This window comes from Melampsora larici-populina (genome assembly GCF_000204055.1).
Source record: "Melampsora larici-populina 98AG31 unplaced genomic scaffold MELLAscaffold_79, whole genome shotgun sequence".
Lineage (NCBI taxonomy): Eukaryota > Fungi > Basidiomycota > Pucciniomycetes > Pucciniales > Melampsoraceae > Melampsora > Melampsora laricis-populina.
In genome coordinates this window covers 39,677-66,274 of record NW_006768843.1, presented here as the reverse complement: position 1 = coordinate 66,274, position 26,598 = coordinate 39,677, and the positions used below count along the sequence as shown (strand labels likewise).

General features: G+C 42.6%; 3 protein-coding genes across 3 annotated transcripts; 1 reads left to right on the top strand and 2 right to left on the bottom strand.

Annotated features, from left to right (window-relative positions):
• Positions 1 to 1,664: 1,664 nt before the first annotated feature.
• MELLADRAFT_95073 (uncharacterized protein) lies at positions 1,665 to 2,455 on the bottom strand (the record flags this gene model as incomplete). Its single annotated transcript, XM_007417814.1, has 3 exons — positions 1,665 to 1,673; positions 1,858 to 2,357; positions 2,425 to 2,455. 3 exons carry the CDS (start codon positions 2,453 to 2,455, stop codon positions 1,665 to 1,667), a joined length of 540 nt encoding a protein of 179 aa, XP_007417876.1.
• Positions 2,456 to 10,844: 8,389 nt separating this feature from the next.
• On the bottom strand, positions 10,845 to 11,345 carry MELLADRAFT_68995 (uncharacterized protein; the record flags this gene model as incomplete). The annotated part of the gene is made up of 3 exons (XM_007417805.1): positions 10,845 to 10,891; positions 10,943 to 11,059; positions 11,099 to 11,345. The coding sequence occupies 3 exons, from the start codon at positions 11,343 to 11,345 to the stop codon at positions 10,845 to 10,847; spliced, it is 411 nt and encodes a 136-aa protein (XP_007417867.1).
• A 12,487-nt stretch (positions 11,346 to 23,832) lies between these two features.
• On the top strand, positions 23,833 to 24,514 carry MELLADRAFT_54115 (uncharacterized protein; the record flags this gene model as incomplete). The annotated part of the gene is made up of 3 exons (XM_007417801.1): positions 23,833 to 23,899; positions 23,966 to 24,106; positions 24,153 to 24,514. 3 exons carry the CDS (start codon positions 23,833 to 23,835, stop codon positions 24,512 to 24,514), a joined length of 570 nt encoding a protein of 189 aa, XP_007417863.1.
• Positions 24,515 to 26,598: the final 2,084 nt, after the last annotated feature.

Sequence of the window (26,598 nt, the reverse complement as noted above, 5' to 3'; positions counted from 1 at the left end):
CCGCTGCAGGACATCTCTGACATCTTACAATCATACCTCTGAGCCTCAACATTGGGTTAAAGAGACAAGGTCCGAGGTTGAGCACTTAGATCGGCGCATAGCTGCTGCACATTTGAGGTATCAGAGTCGTGAGCTTCGTTAACCACTTTGATCAATTAGTCCATGACTGAGTCTCGGAATCCATGTTTTCGTGCTTTGGTTTTGACAGCGGTTTTGCTGTGCGGCTCTTGCGCCATTGCCCAAATCGTCGAAGCCCGTGCACGTGTGGCAGCCCAAACACGTTTGGGTAATGTGAACTGGACCAGAAATTATAATATATTTACATCCAAAATCTAAATATACATCAATATAATGATCCAAAAGTGAAAAAAAAGAAAATGCACCTGTTTGCCGTCTAAATACACTCCAATGAAGTCGGAGATGTACTGTTCACTTTTTTTCTCACTCATTTGCGCCACTTGCAACACACAAATGCAACACGGGGTTAAGGTGTTGGCTGGATTTGTGGTGTTGGTTATTTCGGCATGCATGGGACCATCACCAAGGTGGAATAAGACAACTACCATTGTAAAGACGTCACGCCCAGTCACATGATTGTGTGCAGAGAATCCGCGTGAACTATGGTGACTGGGAAAAATTCACTGGTTAGGAACTGGAATTGAAGTGCAGGGTTTGAGCGAGTGTACTCACTTGATATCATCAACAACCTCATCAAGTAATTCAAGTGCCAAAGCGCAGTTCGACATCGCCAGGAAATGGATATTATATTCCTGGTTTGTCATTATAGGTGGTAAACCAGAAAGTGTAAAAAAAACACTCATGTGCTTGTTCCACTTTTTGGATACATTACTGGCGGTATCGTCGGAATACAACATGATTGGAATGTGCTTGATTTTGCATCCATCTGCATGTAGTCGCCAGGGATTGATGATAGCAATTTGGCGAATGCCATCGGGTCCTTCATCTGAGGAAATCATACAGTCAGGTAAACTTCCAATGTCACAATTGCAAACATAAAGGGTCACCCACGAAATAAATATGGGCTGCAATGATCAGTGAGACTAGACTTGTTTGGTAATTTGATTTTGGAGGTCATTTTCCAAAAGTTCTTGACGTCAATAGTTTCAAATTGATTAGAGTCAAAGCTCTGTTTGGCGGGTATGGAAATGTGAAAAACAGATGGGTCATGTGATTTGTGTTGAAGAGTCGTTGGAAGACATTTGGCCATTGTTTGCCCGTTTTGTTGGTAAAAAAAGCCTGGCACAACAGCTTCTTGCGAGAAGAGCTGGATGGGTTCATAAATAAACCAGTGTTTCCCACGGGAGACACCCATTTGAACTTGGAAGTCTTTGCTGAAAGCTTTGCGCCATTTTTGCGACTGGGATAAGCGGTTGATAGGCTCGGCGGTGGGTAGCTCAGGGAGACAAACCAAGTAGGGGCTGACCAATGGGTTTGCAAGTTGCTGTCATCTCAATCAAAAATCAAAATCAGGAATTCAAAGCAAAGTCAATTAAAATAGATGGTCAAATGTGATACTCACATTTGTGATTATTGTCTGAACCTTTAAACCAAAAAGTGGGGTACCGTGGGGACTGATCCTTTCAGAAACCTGAAGGCCAAGGTTCTTCTTGAGTCGGGTGCTCAACGCACGTAACGCTCCCCACTCAGGCAGGCTAACATCACATATATGCAAAATTGAGTGGATACGGTGGTATTGGGAGCGAGATAAAATGCTTCGAGTGGATCCGATAATCAATAATGCGACAATGTGCTAATCAATCAGTGGGGTTTTATCAGTCACAATGTTGAATTTGGTAGAACAGTAACGTGTATTGAATGGTCTGTCTGTGAACGAACCTCTTTCTTCTTGAACGGGTACCAACCAGAAGTGTCCTGAAGGGGACTGTTACGCAAGTCTGCCTCAAGAAGTGCCTCATCCCTTTCCGGCTCATTTGGACCCCACTCATTGGCGTCCATGGCATGAGTAGCTTCAAGAAGCTTGTTGAGGTTGATTTGGTCCATGTCGGAGGTGTCTGAATTGCCAGGCTGATTTTCCTCCGCAAGGCAAAAGGTACGGAAGCATGGAGGAGGCAATGGGGGCCCGTCAGATGTGTTGGATTGAGGACCATCCTTATCAAAGAGATTATCCTGAGGTGTGGGTGTGTTGATTGCAGGGGTCTCATCTTCATTGAGACCAGATATCATCTTGTTCTCGCCAGCTAGACCAGCCTCGTATCGAGCAACAGCATCAAGGTGAGGCTTTGTTTTTGAATGTGGGCCAAAATTGCCCATGTGTTCTACACAGACCAAGCATTTCCACTGAGGATTGGAAGGGTCTGTGGACACCAACTCAAAATCTACAGGAACAAAGCAAGGCAGTACTAAGCGCAGCATGAAATACAATGGGACATCCCACAAACTTACATGGATTCGGTGGATGGGAACGTTCTGCCATGGTCACAATTTGTGAGAGCGGGGCTGGGGTGTGTGATACTCTTGACCTACGACAGCTATGTTATTGAGAAGGAAAAATTGTAAGAACAAATGGCATGGTGCAAGTAAGTTTTTGGAACCGTGAAGAAAATAATGAATAAGAAATGAGCTGAACTGAGCAACAAAGGAGTTATCTTAAGAAATGGCACGCACAAGTATAGATTTTGGAATGCTGAGGAAATGATGAAAACGAAATGGGCTGAACTGAGCAATTGGCTCGACGGCGCACACAGGTTTTCTGAAGTGATTCCAAAGGCAACGAGGACAGAAGCAAATGCAAACAGCAGTCAGCCACAAAAAATGGTTCCAGAGAGGAATTAGGGGGATCCATCCTTGCTTACTTGAAGGTAGCTGTCGTGAGATGTTCCTGCAAAGATCTCAAGAGCTGTGCGCCCTGGCGCTCATGGACAAGTGTCTTGTGTTGGTAACTTTGGCAATTGCAAGGGGAGTCCAATCTAGTTGGCTCACGTATTGAATCTCGATTTCTACAAGCTGGTTCTTGCGTGTGTTATTCTGCATCTGACGTTTGCTGGCTCAGCTTTTGTGGGCTCACGTATGAGATGTTCTCGATTTGTATCGAGCTTGCATGTGTAGATTGGGATGTGGTGCTTTGATGTATGCCTTGGCTCAGCATTCGCACACACCTTCAATCGCAAGTTTCCCTGAGCCAGTCACGTGACCCATGAAATCGCCTCGAGATGGACCCCCGACTGGATTGTTGGGTATGCGAGCCCTAGATGGCTGAGGGCTGGCTTGGGGCAAGGAGCAGGCGGCCTATGGACCGTGCATCCTGTTTGCTGAGTCAAAGATGGTTGACCGCCCCGAGGGCTGAGCCCAAGGCGTCTGGAAGGCCGGATCTCGACACAAGCCTGGCTCGCAGCGGAAGCAGGAGCGCGCAGCGCGGGTCTGCGCAGCGCCCGGCGCTGTCACATAGCAGCCCCGGGCACTACGCTTATCGCTCACATTTTGACCCCATATTTGGAGGCGCTGAGCTATCCTCTTCCATCTCGTCAAACCATTGTGCTCTCGTAGAGCTACGCAGACGTTTCGGACAACGAGTGTTACACCTACCTCCAGCACTACCAAGCCACCACCCTGTCACCTCCTAACCGGGTCACCTAGTTGAATCCATCAACTATCCAGTTTCGTTCGATAATAACTCACCCCTTTGGGTTAGCCCAGAGTCAACAGTTCAAATACCCACTCCACGACCTTTCCCAACCTCACGATCTATTCCGTCAAATGTGGACAAATGGAGACCGATCTCATCAGACTCGAGACATTGGTAAGTCGTGTTTTACAAATGTCCCTCCTTTTGAGTATAAAAGGAGTTCATCCTTTCACCTTCCAATCAACACACCTATCCTTCATTGTATAGTTCTGACCTATCTTTCAATCTTTCCACTCAATAGCTACCACTTCATACAAATCCGCTCAAGTTTTTACTTAAACTCACTTCCGTCATGTTGAACAAACAGCCAACGATTGACTCCTTTGTTTCTTCCGGCTACGAGACCGATAACGTTTCAAATGTACCCATCCGTTGTTCTTCTCGCATAGTTACCCCTGCCCGAAGACCCTCTGGCATGATAACCCCATCATCAGATTCTCGACGTGGAATGGGCGACCTATTCTCAGTCAGAGATGTACAAGACGCCCATGTCCATCAACGTCGAGAGAGGTCGGCCTCATTACCAGGCGACCAACCTCAAGCTCCTTGCGGACCAGCACGTGGACATTCCAGAACTGTTGCACGTCCATCATCTTCTGTAAGTCGTCGATGTTCTCAATCAGATCTTTTCCAACTTTTTAATGTCTCGCTTTTATTGATCAACTCCATTGTTTATTGCCTACTTTTCCCAACCCTATTCCAAAATACTACTGTAGGTCAACCGCGGATGTTCTGACTCGGTGTCTGGTAATGATGTCGATTCCGAGGAAGCAACTGTAGTCAACTTGTTTTCTTCCACTTCCACATCAACTGCGGTGAGTAATTTAACTTCCTCTCAATCTCATCACACATTCATTACCTGACGCTGATAGTTGTGTATCAAAAACCATAGATAAACTCGGCCTCGGGTCCTCCTGAAGTCGATTTGGCCCAGGATTCAGATGACAAGAACGCGCGTCTTACGAAACGCAAAAGGAATCAGCCAAATGAACAATTTGACAGTCCATACTCGTTCTTTGGAAAGCCATTTCATGGGGAAAAAGATGTACGTACCATGATTTCCTTCTTCCGTTCAAACATTCAGCTAACATGTAAACTATTCCTGTAGCCACTTGACCAAACTGGCCTTTCTTACCCTTGCCTTTGGTGTAACAAGGTGGTCCGAATTAGCTTATCTTCTTGGTCAAATCTCAAGACGCACAGGGACGGTAATTGTGCAGCCGGAAAGTCTGGTGCCGGCTGCCCTCGTCGGCGCCAGGCTATCCAGGCTGGTGCAAAGCTTCCACCTACCGAAGACGATGTACAAGCTCAATGTCTCAAAGAAAATCATCAAGGTTCCCTTTCAGCTTTTGTCAACTCGCCTCCAGTCTTTTCAAACAAGACATTGAATCAATGTCTTTCAGTGTGGCAAGTCACACTTGCAATTCCCTTCATTCAAATCGATGACCCTATCCTCAAGGCGATAATGTACTGGTTGAGGCCGGATGCCCGTGTATTTGGACGAAAATGGTCTGCTGATGAGGAAAAACGCCTTTACCTCTCGCTTCGTGGTTTGGTTATTGAGCAGGAACTCAAAGTAAGTTTTGCATCATATTAATCTTTGTTATCAGCGGCTTTCGAAATTTATAAAACATGTTCTTCCTTTTTTGATTGTCTCAGAGCTTAGACAGTAAATTCTGTCTCATCCAAGATGTTTGGACGGTGAAGGGAAACCTCCACGCGTTCATTGGAGCATCAGTCTCGTATATCACAAGTGACTGGAAATATGTGGTTCGCCACTTAAGCATGAGACTTGTTGCTTGGCATCACCAGGGTCAATTACTTGCTGAACCTATGGTAACTATTCTGAAAAAAAATGACCTTTACAAGAAGATAAGTCCCTTTTCCAATCTTTCTATCTATCTATTGACAAGTCCTGACATGTCCTCAAATCTCACATGCTTGCCAGTGTGTCACATTCAGGTAGCAACAATTTTACTATGGGCCGTGAAATTCATCAACAGCTCCAGGAAGAGGGCCTCATCTCCGGCCATCATCTATCTTGGGATCCAAAACGAATGTCGATTAGATGCTTTTGTCATAAGATGGGTCTTATTGTCAAGGCCGGCCTTGATGCCCTTGGAATGAAACCTAGACGAATCCGCCACAATACTTTAGGTAGGTTCCCGCAAGCAGAAGTACTAGCTGTTATTGACGAGGACGAAGATGAAGTCAACAAGATCGCACCTGAATTAAGCCAATCTGAATTACATGAAGATAACTTGGATAGTGATGATCAGGATGACTTAGATAGCAATCATAGCAGTGATTCCAACTCAGATGGTTCTAACAACGATCCAGAAGAGGAGGATTGTGAAAAAGATGATGAACCTGAGATTTATCATCGACGTAAGGATGCTTATCTTCTCGGCAATACATATATGAAGTCTTTGACCAAGGATGTAAGTCCCTTGTTTTATTTATCTATTCCATTTGACTTCACATGACTGATGACGACTTCATCACATTCTAGATGGACACTGTGAATAAAAAGCTCACAAGGTCTAGCGGTCACCGTGCGGACTTCAATCAAAGACGAGAAAGAGCAAATGTCCAACGTAAGAATGATGAATTACCGGCACTCAAGGCCCTTTTATCAGGTCACGGTATTCAATGGGGAATCCAGGCGGAGCGGTGGGAGCGAATGTGGCACGCACGAGATGTGAGTTGTTTATTTTGGATTTGACGGGTTTTATGTGATGGCTAATTATGCCAAATATATTGGCTTGATCTCCTCTTTCAGCTGATTGATCGAGTGATGAAAGACGATCTAGCTGAGGTACATTCAAAGAAACGACGTCCACGGAAGGACGGCAAGAAGCAAGGCTATTTTGAAGAGGTTGTATTCTCTGTAGCCGATTGGCAAGCTCTGCGAGATCTTTTGGACATTCTCACAGTGAGTAGTTCCACTTCATACTTTCATACCTTTAAGTCTTTCTCAATACTGACCACATTCAACTCAACCCTATCTGATAGCCATACAAGGTACTAACCCGTGAGATGGAGGGTGACAAGCCCACAGGATGTATGGTACTGGTCAAGTACATGCATCTCAAGTCGTCCATGCAGGATAGATTGGACAGAATGCATGTCAACAACCCGCTTTATCCAATGGTAGATATCATGATCAATAAAATTGATCTATATCTCAAGGAAGCTCTCGAGTGTGACACACTTGTCTTAGCAAGTGTCTTTCACCCTAGTCTCCGAGTTTGATTTTTCTCTCGTGCTTTTGAAGAGGGGTCTCCCAATCATAAGCGCGCCGTAAGACTATTAGAAGACGTGTTTACCGAGGAACGGGATGCAAGTGAACTTCAAACTCAACCGGCCAGCCCTTCAACTTCTTCACCAATCAGATCGGCTACCAAATCTTTTGGAGACGCCTTTCTAAATCTCTACGATGAGGTCGAGACACCAAATGGTTTCAGTGAGCTCAACCATTACATCCAAGGCATCGATCTGATGCTTTCCCCTGACGCACACAACCCCCAACATGCGTTGGACTGGTGGAATGTGAGTACATTCTCCTTGTACATTCTCCTTTCGTTTTCCAGACTCCTATACTGACCTCTGATCTTATTCAGACTCATGGATCAAAGTACCCAGTCTTGTCGGTTTTGGCTCGGAACTACCTTGCAACACCGGCTTCTTCAGCGGCCCCTGAACGATCCTTCTCTATTGCCGGAAAAGTGTGCACAGCAGAACGAGGTGGGCTGGTTCCTTGTATGATCAAGATGTTGGTAAGCAGTCAGATATGGTCACTGGAAGGAGTCCCGTTAACCGGTGACTTTGCTGACGTTGGCAAAGTCATTGAGTATGGCAAGAAAGTGGTTCAAAAGAAAACCAGAAGGTCTCACTTCTAGTTTGTTTATTCGTTTTGTCTTTTAATGTAGTGTTTTCATTTCTTTACACTCCTTAAACTTGTTTTTTTTTTGATTTTTTTAAAAAAACTTTCTTTACACTCCTTTAATTTGTTTTGTTAATTTTTCTTTACGGTCGTTACTCTTGATCTATATTTGGAAGTGATGTTTAAATTTGTGGCTCCCTTTACAAAAAAAAAACGCTTTTTTTTGTCATGCAACGCTGCAAAGCGCTGCGATAAAAAATAACACTTTCAGCTTATTTTTCATGTGAGGGTCTTTCTCCCGCTGCGGCTAAAGCTACTGGGCTTGGCCGATTATATTTATCGCTGCACTTCAGGAATTGCGGCTTGCAGCGCTGCGAGCCAGGCTTGCTCGACACGACTTTTAAAAGACCACATTCAGACCCAGAGTCCCCCCGTGGTGTAGTTTTTTGACTTTCTTGAATGTGTGTGCTTTGTATTGTAATGTGTCTACCTCTTTTTTCCTTTCTTGTATCTTGTGGTATGGGAGTCTGACAGTCTTTTCTGTTACATTCCAGATGAAACCTAAATATTGTTGTTCTTCTGTGAATTCTTGTCGCTTCTCAATGTTTTCTCTCACCCCATACCCGCGCTCAAGGCCGAGACGTCATCCAGGGACACCGGATTCACCTCACCTTTTATGCTGACAAACATTGTATTGTCCACCCATCAAAACACATTCAGGAGGGGAAATCATGACAGCATTACATCTTCCCATGTGTCAGCTACTTTGCCAGGCTGCCGCATCCAGAGACGCTTCCAAAGGTGATACGTTTGTCAAGGAGGATTTGATTACCAAAGGTTAAGATCATGAGAAACCACAATTGGTCTGTTGAAGTGGGTATTTGGCGGTACACCTTACCCCAGCCGTAGATTGCCAATTCTACTGCTTCTTGCGTGCAACCTAAGAACCTTGCTACCATGTTGAAGTTGTCCCAGGACGTCACAAAGTCATTTTTGTTGACGTCTGCATTTACCGGTTGTACATATGGGTTGCTCCTTGGGAAGGAGAGATTGTCCGGTGGATCTGCTACTATTCACCACGGCGCCAATTGGGCTTGTCTGAAAGAAGCCAAAACGTCTATAGGCCTTCCATCCTACTGGCTGCGAGCTCAACTCAAAATGATTCTTCTATCTTGTCTTTGGCTGCCAATGCCAAAGCATGGTTTGGCGGACAAAAGAAAGGTACGTCTGGTACATCTGCTTCTTTGATTCCTTGGTCAAATCTATTCACTAAACCAAGTAAGATGTGTCTGTATTTTGGCAATAGTCTAGCCCTAGCCAGTTCTTGTCTCCACACTGGTATGTGCATCTCACAGGTAACATTAGGCAATGATCCCTCACTCGCCAGAACTTCAGGGGGTCCGGATTGTGGCAAGGGAATGGCAAGATGGTAGATTCATGTAAGTGACCTGATTCATCTGGGCTTGGATACCACACATGCTCTCATCTCCTTGTGATGGAATTGGTCTTGGTGTTTCATGACGGAAACATTCATTTCAATCTTTCAGGTATAGCTTACAAATTTATGCCCCCTTTACTCTTACATCTGTCTCCCCAAGGGCTTCTGCTCCTTGATGGCCTTCTTCTGTGTCCTTGGCCCCGATGGTCATGATTGTACCTCCTTCTACGCCGGCACATCTTTTCTTCTTTGTACTGGTAAGTTGTTTGGTGTTGAGTTGTAGACTTGTGAGCGTTCCTCTTATCTTCCGGGGACATCTTTCCCCAAAGTTCATCTGTAACCCAGGTACGTTTGGACTTCTTTGAGTAGCCACCTTCCACCCCGGTGTTTCTTGACTCCTGAGTGTTTTGGGTTCTGGGCATTTCTCCTGTTGTTTTCTTTGACGTGGAAGCTTCAGAGAGGGGTAGAGGGCCATCCGGGGCGTAAGGGTTCAACCGGTAAGTGTGTTCTTGCTTCGAGTCTGCCACCAATTTTGCTTCATCAAAAATTGCTGTCTGAAATGTACTAAAGTTCTTGATCTTGCTGTCTGTTGGTTCTTGCATGACGCCTTGACGTAGCTGCCGGCAGCACCGTAACATGACCATCCACCCGTAATTATCTTGGATTCCCATGACCATGTTGCAATGTCCTTCAAAAACTTCAGCCAATGTTTGCCTACCGGCGTCTGCAACGTACTTGATGAAAAGCACCATCCTATCTATCCAATGCTCAAAGTTGCATTGTCAGTTCCTCCGGGGGTGGTGGTCCGCTGTAGACGCAAAGAGAGGCAGAACCATTGGCAATATTGGAGTCTGCTGGGGCTTTCCTCTGGCTCCACTCCTGCTGGTCATCCAGAAGGAAAATGTGGTTGAATGCAGTTAAGGGTACGTACAACTGAAACGTTTTCAGCCAATGTGTTAGGACTGGGGAAAATGGAGTTAACCCTTTCTTCATCTTGTCTATAGGATCTGCTATTGAGAGCCGTCCATTCTCTACGACATTGCCGTTTTGTAGCACCAGCCGGCCTTTCTTTGTTGCCATGGGGACCTTTACTTGTTCCTCCTCTGATAGCCCCCGTTCAAGATCCACCCTGGGGGGGGGATTGCCTTGCCGCTGAGGACCTCTCACACAATGGTTTGTGTTGGTAGTTATTGGAGTAGTATCATGTCGGCTCAGGGAGAGGTTGATGAGTTGTTGGCGCATTGCTGTGTTTGCCTTGGCCTTTTGGATGTTGTGAGGTTGGGGCCTTTGTGACGTAAGCTGGATGATCCGTTGCTACTGGGTTTCTTTAAAATGACAAATACTGCTCCAAGAATCTGGTTGTGTGTTGGTGATTTGGCTGCTGTGCCTCCAGGAAAGTTCGTTTTGCGAGAGGTAGTGTAATGATCAAGCTTCCCGGGGATGAGGCTTCTTCTGCAATCAGATTGCACAGCCTACTTTGCGCCAATCCACTGCCACTTGGTATTCAGAGGTCTTGAGAGGTTTGTCTAGCTCCCGCCTGCTCTCAATCTGCCTCCACCGCTATGTAGTTCATCAATGCTGAGCCATCCATGTGCCTCCCTTGCACGGACAGGTAAGTCAATTACTTGAGTGGGCCTGATGGTACATCTGTTCACAGTAGACTTTGTCAGGATTCATGTCCTTTGTATCTTTACGTGGGATTTCTCCACCACCATCATCTTCCTTGGAAGTTACAGATTCAAACACCTGCACTGCCGGCTAGGTCTGCCCCTGCTACGCTTCGCGTCAGCTAGGTGAACTACGCCGGGCAAGTTTTACGCTTTGTGTATGTCATGCCGCTGCCCTGCCTTTTGCCTTCACTGTGCGTATGGCATCTTGGTGTTCATTGAGGTCGAGAGGGGGTCTGTGGAGTAGAGATATAGGCAGGTAAAATTGAGGCAAGTGAAATATTTACCTATTATTCCATCTTGTACGTCTTCAGCATTTTCTGGGTGTGAGGACACCGTTTCTGATCTAGGTTCTTGATTCTTCCCTATGCCCGGGAGTGGGACCCAGGATTCTTTCTCCACATCTAATTATTGCATCAGTGGACCACTACGTATTGCTATACCCTTGTTTGGTTGTATCAGACAATCCGGGTTTGGATCAGGAGAGTTTTCCAGGTTGTATCCGTCCTTGCTGCAGGGAGCTAATTCTGGAGCCAGTGTGGGTGGAGGAGGTGGTTTACTGATGTTACGAAAAGGAGTTGCTAAAGGTGGGCCTGGAGCTTGGCCCATTGCGTTTGATCTTGCTCTTGTTATTCTTGCTGCACGCTCCTCTGCTGCTTTTTCTTCTGCTTGTGCAATGGCGCTTTCCATTGTTGATTACTGCTGACTTGATTTGGTTCTTGATAGTGATGTGTCTTGATTGATGATAGTTCCTGCGCAGAATATACACGACGTGAATGAGCAATGAGTCTTGTTTAAGGTTATGGGAAAGCATCGAGTGAGTGTGTAGGAGAAAAACTCTGTGAGGCAAATTTGGGAGGCCTTCTGCCTTCTCCAATTTTTAGAGTTTCACATGCTCACCTTTCACAAACCTCCACAAGCCATCATGGACACATGAACCACCTGTGTTATGGTGTCTTGTAACATGAAATCATCTTGCACTGCACAACTGGGCCATAAATCATATGCTACATATGTGCAAACATCTGAGTGAATCCTTAGCTATCAGATACGTACAGATCAGCTCAGTTATCTGCTCATCTGGATAAGAAAATCACGTGTAGTTCATGCTATAATTTTGTTCAGATTGGGACAAGAACTCTGAAAAATTCACTACGTACATCACAATGGCTACTCAGGCAATATTCCTGAAGCTGTGTAACAGTAACAGAAGGGGAATCTGGTCTCTAGGACCCATATTCACATCTGGAAATGTCTTTAATGCTGGAAGTAACTCACTTCGGTTTGTTTTCACCACAATGAATCAGTTTGAATCTAAAAGGTTAAGGTTTGAATTTGGAAGAATATAATGTGAACGCGTAAGTTTGGGATTTGAATGAATCAGTCTTGATTTTGAAGGGACATGGATTGATTTTGACAGGACATGCTTTTATTTTGAAGGAATCAGTTTGTATTTTGAATGCATAAGGTTTTACTTGAATTCATAAGATTTAAATCCAAATGAAAAATGTAAGCCAGTTGAGGCGAGTCAATCAAAGTGAGTCAAGTTGAGTTTGAAATTGTGTTGAAGAGGAAGGAATAGTGATGGTGAGACATTTTTGTTTGCTGATTAAAACAGAAGAATGGAGTAAAAAGAGAACAAGAGGCAAGTACAAAAGAACTCACAAAAGGAGAGGTGATGACCGGACTTGGCTGGAAGGAAAGGATTGGTGGCCAGGTTGGGTGGAATAAGATGGAATGGAAAGCCAGATCATAACTTTGTTAAGTAAATATATGGATCTGCATTAGGCTAGAAACAGCATTTGTTATAATCATTGTGACGGACACGGATAGCAATAATCAAAGCACATAAGATATGGCACAACATGGAATGCAATTGATATCAATCACAGAATGCATACAAAATGCACAAAGTGTGCATTTGATTGGAGCACACAAAGGGAATAAATTTTGAATGAGTGAGTGAGTGAGCGCATAAAATTGATCACCAAAAGTGTAATCATGAAGATTACGCACATGTTTGACAAAAGTCCATCACACAACATTGAAAAGCAAGAGATAAAACAGCACATGATAGACTTTGATTAGAGAGGATGGGGGACAAAAATGTTTGACAAAAGCTCAATCAAGGAGATCAGAATTGTCATTGCATCACACATTATTTGATTAACAGCAAAAGAGACAGCATGTGGTGAAAACAAACAGGAAATGGAGGCCCAAAAAGCATCCAGTAAAAGTACAATGAAAGATATCAAAAGCACTGTCACAAAAAGTATGAAAATTAGTATAAATAGGGATCAAGAGTGAGGCATAGATCATCATGAATGTCAAGCCTTGACTAGACCCTAAAAATTGAGTCTAATGCTAGCTCTGACCAAACCTGCAAAATACCTGCTGGAAGGCTGGAACCATGTCTCATGATTTTGGCCTTCTGGGGGGGTTGCAGATTTAGTTGGAGGTAATAATAAGAGCAACAGATTGACTTGGAAAATTTGATTACGCCTATTGTAATAATGATAAGAGGCAGACCATTTTTGTGATCCTACTAGCGTCTGTTAGGCTAGTAGAGTCAATAAAAAAGTTGTAGAAGGTCTGATAACTTCTACCAAAGCTGTGTAGATCAATATCTACAAGTATGAATGGGTAGAGATCTGGGTGTGAGAGCGATACTTGCAATAAACAAGTAAAGACTACAGTTAGTTGACTTTTAAACACAGGCCATAGCCCAGGGATTTTGGGTTAATTTTTGTCTTTACAATAATTAAAAAGAAGAGCAACTGACGCGCAGTCCTCAATCTTAGTTTGATCCTCTTCTTATTCAAAGAAAGGTCAAAGAAGGTGGTGTTAAGGTCTATTATAGCACCGGGAACTTTACACTCTGACTAATAGAGATTTCCCTGTAGATTTAGAGTTTCTTATATCAGATGAATCCCTAATCTGATATGAGCAATACACAAGGATTACTTCCTTACAAGTAATTCCACCAAATGGATATTACCACAAATACTGATTATGGAGTCTAATCAGAAACAAAGTTGAATCAGCACACAGAATAAGCAACAAGGCACAAGGTTTGAGTTTCAAGGTTCGTAGAATCAGGCCTTTAAAGTTTGGTAATTGATAAGTAAAGTTTAAAGGTTACTAGGAAGATGAATAAAAGCAAAGTTGTGTAGTTGTTGAATAATAATGTGATAATGTGTTTCCTCTCAATTTGCTTGGATTTCTATGGTTTATATAGTCTGAACCTTGGAAATCTTTGGACTACAAGTGCGCACAAATTTTGGTTCTATGGCTAGGTTAATCACAGTAAGACAGTTACTATTGGATTATAAGCATATTTCACTTGTTACATATGTGCTACAGCTGTGAAATCTATGTACCTTTGGTTTACATCAAAGTTATGTATGTTCACACCCTTTGATGTAAGCTCTGCACATGTTACATATGCTAAATCATATGTAACTCGACTGTCGAAACTGGGCCTTGAGTTGTAATTGCTATTTTTAAGGTTTTTATTACAATACGTCGCCCATTGGTACTCTGGTTTAGTACTCAGGGCTGACAATTTTGTATTGAAAGGTGAATTGGAATTGAAAAACAAGATTTTTTTGCTGCTTGAAGTCTTCAAAATGTATATGAATGTGGCAAAAGATTGATGGTTATCAGTTGGTATGAGACTCAAGGCCATTTTAGAATCACCATAATTATATTTGAGCTTATCATTCTCTCTATCAATCAATTAATACAAGAAATTGACAGCATTCTGACAGATTCAGAAAACCAAGTTGAATGGATGTATATCAGAGAGCCTGGAATTTGGATAACAAACTTTGTCCAGCATCTGGAATGTCTTCAACTGGTAACTAATCAAGTATTATTTATGCATTAACAATATGACTAGAAGGGATATCAAATATGAATAAAAACAACTATACTCATCCTTGAGAGGTCAACTTGATTCCTATGTTGCTGATAGGTCTGAACGTTTCTACTACAATCACAGATGAAACTTGACAGGTCAAAGTTCTGGAAGTTGATCTATTGGTTGAGTGTTAGTTTTGTTGCAGATTTAAGATGAATAAACGTAAAAGTCCATTGATTCAGTTTGGCTGGGATTGAATCCATTATATTGATATCAAACATTTCAACTGACACATAAGAAATTGAACATTGTACAGTAACTAAAATCGGTTGGCACATTGATCTGCAGGTCTGAGCTGTACCAGTTTTTAAAAAGCTGAGGGTCTCTGAAGTTTGTACTGAGTAACAAAACAAAAAGATAAACATGATGTTTCTGCCACCAAACTTCAACCAATCTGCATTTCTCGATGTCAAGAACAGATGTGGTGAAAACAGTGTATTGGTTAAATCACTGAAGTGCTTGAACACTGAAGATGAGATCAATAACCTATAAGCTTTGATGCCAGTTTGGCTGAATGCATCAGTTTTTTATGATTTACATGTGTATACTCATGTTGTACCATGTCACAAAGTTATTGGACAGCTTGTTGTACAAAATAATGCAGCTGGTCAGTTTGATATTGGTTGCCCAAACCTTCCAAATGTGGAGCTGACTGAAGCTGACAAATCTGGTGAGTACTCAAGGTATCAGGTAGACATTTCCTGATCCAATTTGCAACTTTCCAAGGATTTTTGCAAGAGATCAATCTGGAAGCTGACACTATGGATACTGAATAACAATAAGTAGGGTTTTTTTTATGTGGCCTCAATGTAAAAGCTTGCCTTCCACACTTGTTGTCTTTTTATAACATCCAATTTTAAGTCTCGTGGATTATCTGTGTTGAGTTAGAGCTTTTCATCAATTTAGTTTGTTGTCCATATACTTTCATGAAATGTCTCCAAAAGATCATGTGAAGATTCTAACATCTCACAAAGTGAGAGAAAAGGCAACACATCCATTCACTTTGCTCTTGATCTTTGGGTTTCACCACTCTCATCAGAATTTTTGAGGATCATGCATCCTTGATTCTGTGAAGCTACCCATGGGTTGTAATTGAATTGGAGATATGAATCCATGGAGACCATCAAAGCATACAACACGAGTTCAAACTCTCCTGTATATCAAATTTTTAGAATTCAATATACCATACTGAGCAATTGAAAAGAAGCCACAGGAAGATTCTGGACATCAATTTTCACCTTCAGCTGTACTACTGAAATAGCTCCATGTGGGTCTGCTAGTATATGCAGCCTGTGCATATCTCCCACTCCAACTGAATGGAGGTCAATTTGATATTGAACTGATATTGCATTGATATTTGATTGAGGTGAATAGGGCTCACAGTCCTGCCAGTGACTAGTAAAATGACACTGTGAGTAAAGTATAGTATACTGCTATACTATAGTATTGTATGCTGCTATCCTATAGTAAAGTATACCGCTATCCTATAGCATAGTACTGCTTTACTATACCATAGTGTAGTGTACTTCTATACTATAGTATAGTACTAGATATTAGGAAACCAGCCGCCACACTGTAATAGCATCATATTGATGCATGTGTAAATAATTGGCCCCATATCTTGATACTTCATGCATAAGTTGGTGTGTGTATTAGTAATTCAAACCATTATACTAATCAATAAACCACAAGTGTATGGTTTATCCTGAAGCTGTTGTTTGTTTATCTTGGCATGGTCATTGACAACACTGGGTCAGCTGAGCTTGCCGGAGCTGAGACGCAGCAAAGCGCAGCGGTTTTTGTGCACCGCTGCGTCCCTTGGGAGCGTAGCTCTTTCTGGAAGCACACTGCAGAGCTACGGTCCCCGGCAAAAATGCTTTTTTTTTAAAAAGCTACGCTGCGGCACGGGTAGCACCGTTAGCTCCCATGCCGGGGTCAAAATTCTGAAACACTCCATTTCTTAATCTGGCACCTATACGGCACTAAACAACCACGCAAGGATGCTACATCTCTTGATTTGGACACATTATTGACGCATGCGGCGTCACCTACAGGCCCGAGAATTGATGGCAATGGTATATTTCATCAAGGTAAGTTCAAAAACCTGCTCTCTGTCTTTCTCGCTCCTTTCTTGCTCATCCCACTCAGATCCCAATGCAAGTCTGGATTGGTGGAAAGTGAGTGTCTTTCTCTCAATCTCATTTATTTTGCCCTGGAATATATATGTCACTGAATATGTTTATTGTTCCCTCTATCTGTGTGATAGGTCCATGAAAGAACTTATTGAGTGCTTGCGTGTATGGCCAAAGACTACTAGGCATCAACTGGATCTTCCTGCGCTGCTGAACATATATTTTCTTGCGCGTTGGAAGTCTGCTGTTCTAGTCGAGGTAGTTTAATAGCTCGTACCATAGAGATGCTTGTGTCAAGCAAATTATGGTTGAGAGAAGGTGTTGAGATGGGTATATGCTTTGAAGACCTTCTGAAGGTCTTCAAGATGATGGGGATTCCCATGAATTGAGAAAATTTGGTACTTCTTAAATTTCCCCTTTACTATTTTGTTTTTTTCTTGACTCTCATTAAGGATTGTTTGTTTAAAAGTTCTCTACACTCATTATGCTATCAACTTTAATTCCTTTAGGTTTATTTTATTTCTTTTAATTAATTCAGTTATATCTTGCTTCTCGTTCTTGCTACGGCTTTTGGCCGTGTAGCTGTAGCTGTGACGTGTGACGCAGCGTGCCGCCAAAATGCCGCGAACGTAGCTGTTAACGCCCGGAGCGTAGCTCTTTGGAGCTGCGCTACGGGGATTCAGCCACTCTTTTTGCCTGAAAAGAGCTGCGTTAACACCGTGACGGAGCGAGACCATATGGAAATCAGCTACGTTTGCGGCTAACTGGCCGTTAGCGTGTTGCAGCGCAGCTTACCCAGTGTAGTCATTGACTACTGTTACATCTGGAATTTTATCTTGTATGACTCACTTCTACCACACAATGTAGCAATACCCTTGAGATTGACTTGCACTTGAAAATCATCTATGCAAACATCTACGTCTTTGACCAGCATCTGTAGGAAGTTCAACACACAAGCAACAAAGATCAATATTCGTACATATATTTCCTAAAAGTGTCATTTAATTTACTTTGTGGCTCTTGTTGTCAGAAAATTTTCTTGCCCATCTCATTTGCGAAGATTGTAAAGCTATTTTCCAACATAAAATGAGAACTGTAAAATGGAACTGCTCAGCATCAGATCAACTCTGCGCTACTCATGTGCACCCAAACTGCAGGGAGTGGGGGGGATTGGCTCTGCTACCAAATCCTACCCCTGCAATTCCCTGCAGAAATTTGGGTCCCAAAATTGATTGTAGCTCCAGCCCTGTGGGGGCAGGAGCCAGGGACTTCACATGTTTTGGGAGCCGGGGAGACCCCTAGGCTTGATCAAAAATTGGACAGGCCCAGCCTTTTAGTAGGTTTGATTATTTACATGGGATGGGGAGGGGCCATTAGCATTTTGAGAAGGATTGTGTACACCTTGTCTGTTGGGTTTCTTCTGATAGTGTATCCAAAATCACAACACCTTCAAGTATCCACTATATTGATGTCAGTTCTTGTGAAGGGAAGAAGATAGCTGGTGCAAATTCAAATATTCTCCGTGGTCAAATCACATGGTGAAAGGCGACAAAACCCTGAATGCCTGTGACAATGTTCTAGAGGTGAGCCATGTCTGGCTCGCCACGCAAAAAGTAGTGCACGGCGTGGAACACCGTTTATATTGCTTGTTTTCAGGAGCTAGACAACAAGTTTTGTTTTATTCAGGACGTTTGGACCGTGAAGGGGAATCTCCACGGATTTATTGGCGCCTTGGTGTCCTTCATCAAGAAGGACTGGACTTACGTAGTGCACCATTTAACTTTCAAACTAGTCGCATGGCATCATAAGGGTCATCTACTTGCAGAGCCGATGGTTACTGTCTTGAAAAAGAACAATTTGTATCAAAGATGAGTTTGAATGACTTTTTTTTCTTTCAGTTTCTTGTTCTGAAACAATTCAAGTGCCAATATTCATTCATATGTTCCATGCTTGCTGGCGTGTCTGATTTGGGAAGCAACAATATAACCCTTGGCCGCAAGATGCAACGGCAGCTCCAGGACAAGGGTCTGAAAACTGGCTTTGAATACAATTGGAAATCAAAGTCCCAATCAGTTTGGTGCTTTTGTCATAAGATGGGTTTGGTGGTGAAAACTGGGCTTGACGCGCTGGGCATGAAGCCCTTGCCCATTAGACATGCTGCTTTGGGTTGATTTCCTCCAGTCAAAGTTTTAGCAGTGATTGATGAAGACAACGAGTTGGAACAAGGCACCACAGAATCTGAAGATCTTGAATCAGACAACAATGAAGTTGATAGTCAAACTGATGAAGATGTTGTTAGCAATAACTCAAGTGTTCAATCTGATTCCAATTCCATTGATGAGGAAGAAGATAAGGAAGAAGAAAACAAACCTACCTTCTATCAAAACGGCAAGAGTGCTTACTTGTTGGGTGACACGTATATGAAACAGTTAAGTAAAGATGTAAGTTGTCTTCCAACTTTCTTCCTACCTGATTGAGTCCTCTCTTGCTTTCTATCTCACTGATTAGATTTGTTTGTATTTGTTGTTCCATTACTAGATGGACACAGTGAATAAAAAACTCACTCGATCTAGCGGCCACCGTGCCGATTTTAATAGACAACGCAGTTGAGAAAAACTTCAACACAAAAAAGATAAGTTACGTCCCTTGAAGGCCCTTCTATCTGGCCACGGGGTACGTTGGGGTATTTGTGCTGAGCGATGGAAGCGTATGTGGGAAGCTAAGGATGTAAGTCACCCAAGCTTCCAAACTCCCCTCTTGTGAGTCGATGTGATAACTAATTAAGGCAATTTTACAGTTGATTGATGGAGTGATGAGGGAAGACTTGAGAGAGGTCCATTCCAAGTGGCGCCGTCCAAGAAAGGATGGGAAGAAGCATGGATACTTTGAAGAAGTGGTGTTTTCAGTTGCAGATTGGCAAGCATTGAGGGATATGTTAGATATCCTCATTGTAAGTGTTTTGAAATGTAATATTCAATTTTCATAAGCTCTATACTGACTCCTTGACATCTACCTCACAGCCTTTCAAGATCTTAACTTGTGAGATGGAAGGTAACATTCCTACAGGTTGCATGGTACTGGTAAATTACGTACAGCTTAAGGAGTCCATGGAGGATTGATTGAAGACTATGCACTTGAATGATCCTCTTTACCCAATGGTCGACATCATGTTAGAGAGGATCAAGCTCTATCTTGATGAGGCACTTGAGTGTGATACCTTAGTTCTTGCCTCTGTTTTTCACCCGGGGTTACGTCTACAATTTTTTTCTCATGCGTTTGGAGAAGGCTTTCCCAAACCCGACCGAGCCAAAGCCTTACTGGAAGTAGCTTTTAAAACCAAGTGGGACCGTCAAGCACCTGAAGCTTGAGACTCGAATGAATCCGAACCAGTCACCACATCTTCAGTTCACGGCAATTCGCCTCCCAAAATGTTTGATCCTACTTACCTTGATTTCTATAATGAAGTTTCAACCCAAAATAATCTCAATGAGTTGGATCAATACATTCAAGGAATCAATCCAATGAAATCACCTAACGTCAACAATCCTCAACTTGCTCTTGATTGGTGGAGGGTAAGTCCCACTAAACTCCTTTTTCTTGTCTTTTACGATCATCACCTTACTGATCATTATTGCCTCACAGCGTCATCAAGGCAGATATCCGGTACTATCCGTCTTAGCGCGTGACTAGGCGTGACTACCTCGCCACTCCCGCGGCGTCATCACCTCCAGAGAGGTCTTTCTCAATTGCCGGCCTGATTTGCACTGATTAGCAAGGTGGATTAAAGCCTCAAATGACTGAGATGTTGGTATGTAGTACTTTATGGATGGGAGAAGGGGTACCACTTACTGGGGATTTTGCGGAGGTTGGCAGGGTGATTGAGTTTGCCAAGAAGGCAATAATGAAGAAACCAAGAAGGACTTATGTTTAAGTCATTTTCTTTTCTTATATTTTACAGCTGTTGCTATTTGCAGCCCACATGGAATCCATGTAGGCGCTGTCCAAATTACGCCTACACGGTTGTTTTCTGCCAAAAAGCGCATACATTTATGATGTAGGCCCTTTTTCCTTTTTCAAATGACGCCTACAGGCTGAAAAACCAATGTAGGCGTCATTTGTGTACGCCTACATTCTCAAAATAAAATGTAGGCGCTATTTTCAAGTGCCTACATTCTAATACAAATCTATAAGGGTGTTGGTATCAAATTATAAGGGTGGTGACACTGCGAAAATAATGTATTTTTCCAAGGTGAAAAACAATTGACATTAATGCACAAAATATTAATAATGCAGAATTAATGCAGAAAAATGCAGAACTAATCCAGAATTAATGCATTTTTAATCATTTTGTGGAATAAATGTAACCATTTTTCACCTTGGAAAAATACATTATGTTCGCAGTGTGAGATTCATTATAAGGGTGGTGAGATTAATTATAAGGGTGTTGGTATTAAATGATAAGGGTATTAAATGTAAGGGTGTGCATTTGATTATAAACATATAAGGGTCTTATGATTAATTATAAGGGTTTTGGTATTAAATTATAAGGGTGTTGGTATTAACATATGTAGGCGCACAAAAATTCTTATAACCTTTTCAGTAAATCTGTCTACAACATTACTTTATGCTTTCTTTACACTCGTTCAAACCCTAAGAGCATCCCCAACGCGCCGCCGGAAACGTAACCTTTACATAGGGTTTACCTAACGTTTCTGACAGAAACGTAATGTCCAATTTACGTTTGCAAGGATTTTCCGAAAATCAGCCTCCAGCGCGACTAAAAAGTCGCACAGTTGGCGAGCCGGAACCTCGGAAAACGTGTTTTCTCACACTTTGGACACCTTGAGACAACCAAACTTGCCTATTTGGTCTCATTGTGTCATATCTTGATAGCTTGAAGCTCGTATTACCACATCCTTGATCAGATCAAGCGGCCAATCCATGCGATTGATCTGATCATGTCCTATCACCATTGATGTTTCATCAAATCCCTCCTCTTTTGAAGGCAGTATGTGTAGATAGCCATGTCTGTGCAGCGAAACAATGAAGTACTAGGTAGATATCAGTAATATGTATATGTCCGTGCAGTAACATAATAAAAGAGCAACTTTGACAAAGCCTAACTCAATATTACCCTCCATCTGATATCCATTTATCACTGTTTGTATCTATCTATTTCAAGTCCTATATCTTCATCGTGCAAATATCTGTTTGTGCCAATATTATTTAGTTTCAACTCCATAGTCATCATGAATTCTTCATTCTCACGTGCTAGTACCGGTATGAGCAACTTGTCTATTGAGGGTGTTACCAGACATCGTGAGTGTGGCAACGGACGATTCAACTTTGGTACATAAAATCTGATTGCTAATACTTTGTTTTATACTTTGTTTTAAAGGAAGCCGAGTTCCTTCCAGCATCGGTCCTCCGTTACAAAGTTTCACCTCCGGCACACAACCTCCTATGTATAACAACGGCCGCGAGGGCTCCCTTGACGCCCATTCCCAGTACAGCAACAATCAATACCGTTCCCGCTGAGATTCTGTTGAAACTGGACCACAGTTCCGTTACAATTACAATTTCATTCCACCTCGAAACAATCATGATCAATTTCGAGATCATTCTCCAGACGAAGATTGGCCACCTAGCTCTCAGGTACCGCCTTCTCCCGCGTTGTCTAGTTCAACTCAAACGACAATGACTCAATCGGAAAACCATCCAAACACTCAGTCATCTGTCAATCCGCGACCCACTGGCCGTGGGTGTAATTTTGATGAGCAATCTCTCAACCAGCTCTGTACCTCTTGGCTTCATGTATCTCAAGATTTGGTGACCGGGAACAATCAAAAGTCCGCTGTATTTTGGGGTAAAATAGCAGATGACTTCAATCTCCGTATGGACCAAAAATCCCAACAAACTTGGAAATCACTCAGTGCCCGATGGTCATCTCTTAACACTTCAATGTCTAAATTCGCCGCTTGTTTTTCTCAAATTGTTATGTTGAATGAAAGTGGAAAGTCGCAAGCTGATCAGATCATGGATGCGCTTACTATGTATCAAGCCGACACTAAATCCGCTTTCAAGGATATTTCAAGCTACAACATTGTTAAAGATACTCCCAAATGGCAGCAGAACCCAGCATATGTTGAACATTGCGGAAAATGGAATGGTTCTCATGATTCAAGCAGTGTCAACCTGGGTAGTGACCTCGAATCCTTGCCTAAAATGGACAGACCTATGGGTTCAAAGCAGGCTAAGCGAGGTCAATCGAATCTGACTGAGGAGCTAATTCCGCAAATACTAGAGAATCAATCTCAAACGTTACAGACCCAGAACTCAGTTGCGGAGTCTAACCGCGAGTTAGCAAAGCAAGGTAAAGCTGCTCAGGAGTCACTCCAAAGTATGGTAGACTGGACCATCCTGACTACCAATATGTCTACACTTGATGATGTTGCTCGTGCTGAGATTGAAGCACGCAGAAGCGAAGTTATTCGCCGCTCGCGCGCTCGAAGGGAAGCTGAATAGTGATTTATTCTATTTCATTTGTTTATTATATTTTTCTTCCACCTTTCAACTCGTTCTTATAACATTTCTTGTTCATTATAAGTATCTTCTACCTTTGAGATCAATCTTTATATTTTGTGTGTTTATTTAGCAACAACCTAAATGTCATCTCCTTTCTCTTGTGTATATCACATGTTTGCTCTACGTTTTCCCTTACCTTACATGACTCTATGAAACCCAATTGGAACTTATTTGTATTACTTCAGCACTTTCATTAACCCATTTGTCCGGCTTCCTTGGAATTTCATTCTACTACACTCTTTTGGTTCATATATTTCGTGGAATTTAACATATCCAGTGAGGTCTGCGGAATTGCCGAACACGTCGCCACACACTGATCTGCCATTGTTACAGTTGCTACCAGATCGAATGTGGCCTTTTCAGAGATATAAAAGGTTTGCGCTGAACGTCTCCACCCCAAGATCATCAACTGCTAACTGTTCATAGCTGTAAATAAAGTCACCTCTCTATCGCAGCAATATTCATTCTTCTATTAAATTTTTCAGTGTCCTATATCTTCAAACATCTGGTTTATTAATTTTAACTATATCAAACTACAATGTCTGCTTGCGCTTGTGATGATGTCCGTCTGTGGGGAGTTAGAACCGCTTTGGAGGTGAAAGGAGGTTAGTTTCTTACCTGAACTCTGTTCCTGGAATATTGATCATATTCAACACCTTTTTTCCTTGCAGAGTGTTGGATCTGCAAGGACTACGTGCCTCTCCTTAGCCCAAGGCAAATTCAATACTCGCTTCGTCAAGATCGTCTGTACAACGCTTCCAATGGAAGCCGTTCCAGTGTATCTAATGGATCTGGTAAGTCTTCATTTCATTGTGCGGTTTAGCACTTGTTAATCATTGATTATCTGCCCTTATGAAGTGAACCACATCAAGGTTGCACCAAAAGCCAAGTCCACAAACCATGGAAACATCAGACACCGTCATCGACAACTTACAGTTTACCAGCTTAAATACAAACGGGTGAAAGCTCAGCGTAACATTAAAGTGCTTATAGAGAATAAGCTCCGCGATGACAGAGCTTCCATCCGTGAAGCCCTTTACCTTGTTTATACTTACAACGGACCTTTCCTCCAAAAGGTTGGTGACAAAGGTAAAGCCGGCGCTTTTTTGCGTCGAGAGGGTTTGGGTGCGATGTTTGTGAAGATGGAAGATCAAGAAGTCAAGTGGGAGTGGCTTCAGAATCGAGTGAATGATGGTGAAGATGAGATTCACCTTGTATAAGCCACGCTTTTCACGACCTCACGACTCTAATGAGACTGTTTTGTTCCTCTACGATGAATCTTTTTTCACGCACTTACGACTGTAAAGAGACTGTTTCCTTCCTCTACTTTGAATCTTTTTTCTCTCTCTCTTTTTTCCTCATTTCAGTCATATTGATTGATCAACATGTACAAATCATAATGGCCATTTTGTTATCTTACATTGTAATGAGTGAATGAGGAAATATGAAAGAACTTAGTGAATATGAACAAAAGCGACTTGGATAAACACAAAAACAAGAAAGGTGGAACTATCAAAAATTATACTTGACCTAAAACTGAATAAGTGAACAAGAGTAGATGAAAATAAACTATAAGCAAAAGTGAAAACACAAGATACATAAGTGAATCTAAACATCATCACCCCCATTCTTATTCCATATATGGTCAATCAAATCTTCACAAAGTGCAAGATGTGCATCAGCCTCACGATATGCACTTCTTCCCTGCAAGAAGCGTGCAGTTAAACCAGGTGGCCTTGCCAAGCGTGGAGGGGGAACCAGCTCTTCAGCTTCGAGAAACTCGAATCCTGCACCTCCCTGCGCCTCGATTACCATGTTATGCAATATAATACATGTGTTCATGATCAAAGCAAGAGATGAAGGTTGCCACATCCTGGCAGCTCCCTTGATCACATGAAATCGAGCTTGTAGAACTCCGAACGCTCGTTCGACATCTTTCCGAATAGACTCTTGGTATTGAGCAAATAACTACAAATAATAACAATCAAATGCATACGTTAGGTGAAAAGGGTATGTAAAACAAGTAGATTATTAACATAAAAAACATACCCGAAGTTTGGGTGTTGAAGGAGCACTATACGTCTTAACCAAAGTTGACCAGTTCGGGTAGATGCCGTCTGCGAGGTAATAACCAGCATGATAGTTATGAGCGTTGACGACGAAGTCACAAGGAGGAGCTTTGCCTCAAGACATTTCATTGAAAAGAGTAGATTGCTCCAGGCATACCGAAAAAAGAATGCCATATCCACAGATCACGAGTGGCCACTGCTTCTAGAACAAGTGTTGGCTTTCCTTTTCGACCGGAGAAGTGACCTTGAAGTGCTTTAGGGCAATTCTTCCACTGCCAGTGCATGCAGTCAAGGGAACCTAGCATCCCTGGGAAGCCACGTTCGGCGTTTTCGGCTATAATACGCTGAACATCTTGGGCGTTAGGTCGGCGTTGATACTGAGGTCCGAAGTGTTGGATTACTCCGCTGCAAAAACGGAGGAGGCATTTGATGGCTGTGGATTCACCAATTTGCAAATACTCGTTGTTTTGGTCAGCTGTAGTTCCATAAGTGAGTTGTCGGATTGCAGCGGTGCACTTCTGATGAGGTGATAGGCCTGGATGACCTTTAGTTTCGATCAAAAAAAACGAGTTAATATAATATGTTCAACATCGAATAAGAATCAAAGAGAAGGTAATATAAAACGCTTACTCAAAGCATCACTACTTTGGGTGAAGTAAACATCATCACCGCCAAGCGCCGTCATGATACGTAGGAACATGTCGCGCGGCATGCGGAAACGACGTCGAAATAGAGCTTCGCCGTACACAGGTTCTACTGCAAAGTAGTCATTCATGAGTCTAGCGTGACCAGCAGGGGCATCGCGGTGAAGGTTAGGTGAGCAACCAGGGTGGGAACAACCCCTGGATTGAGGTTCCTCCAACGTCAGAAGGATTGGAAGCAGATCCAGGTTGACAGTCGAGAGCAAAGAAACCACTTGAGACCGTATAGCAGCTCCAACCTGATATTGAGCTAAGAATTCTACAAGGTTATGGTTCATTGGGTAAATTTATCTCGGTAGCGAAATGGACAAGTTGATATAATGATTTGTTTCAAGGACGTGGATATGAAGGTAATAGATTGATGTGTAGTAAGAAGAAAGGTAAAAATTGGAAGGTTTAAACAAGCACAGTAGGTTATAAACGAGGTCAGATAAATGGTAGAGAACAAGGACAAAAGAAGCACGAACAACTATGAATGACTTATATATCAGGAAGCGCCAGAGGGATGCCCTTGCATAAATCATAATGTACCAA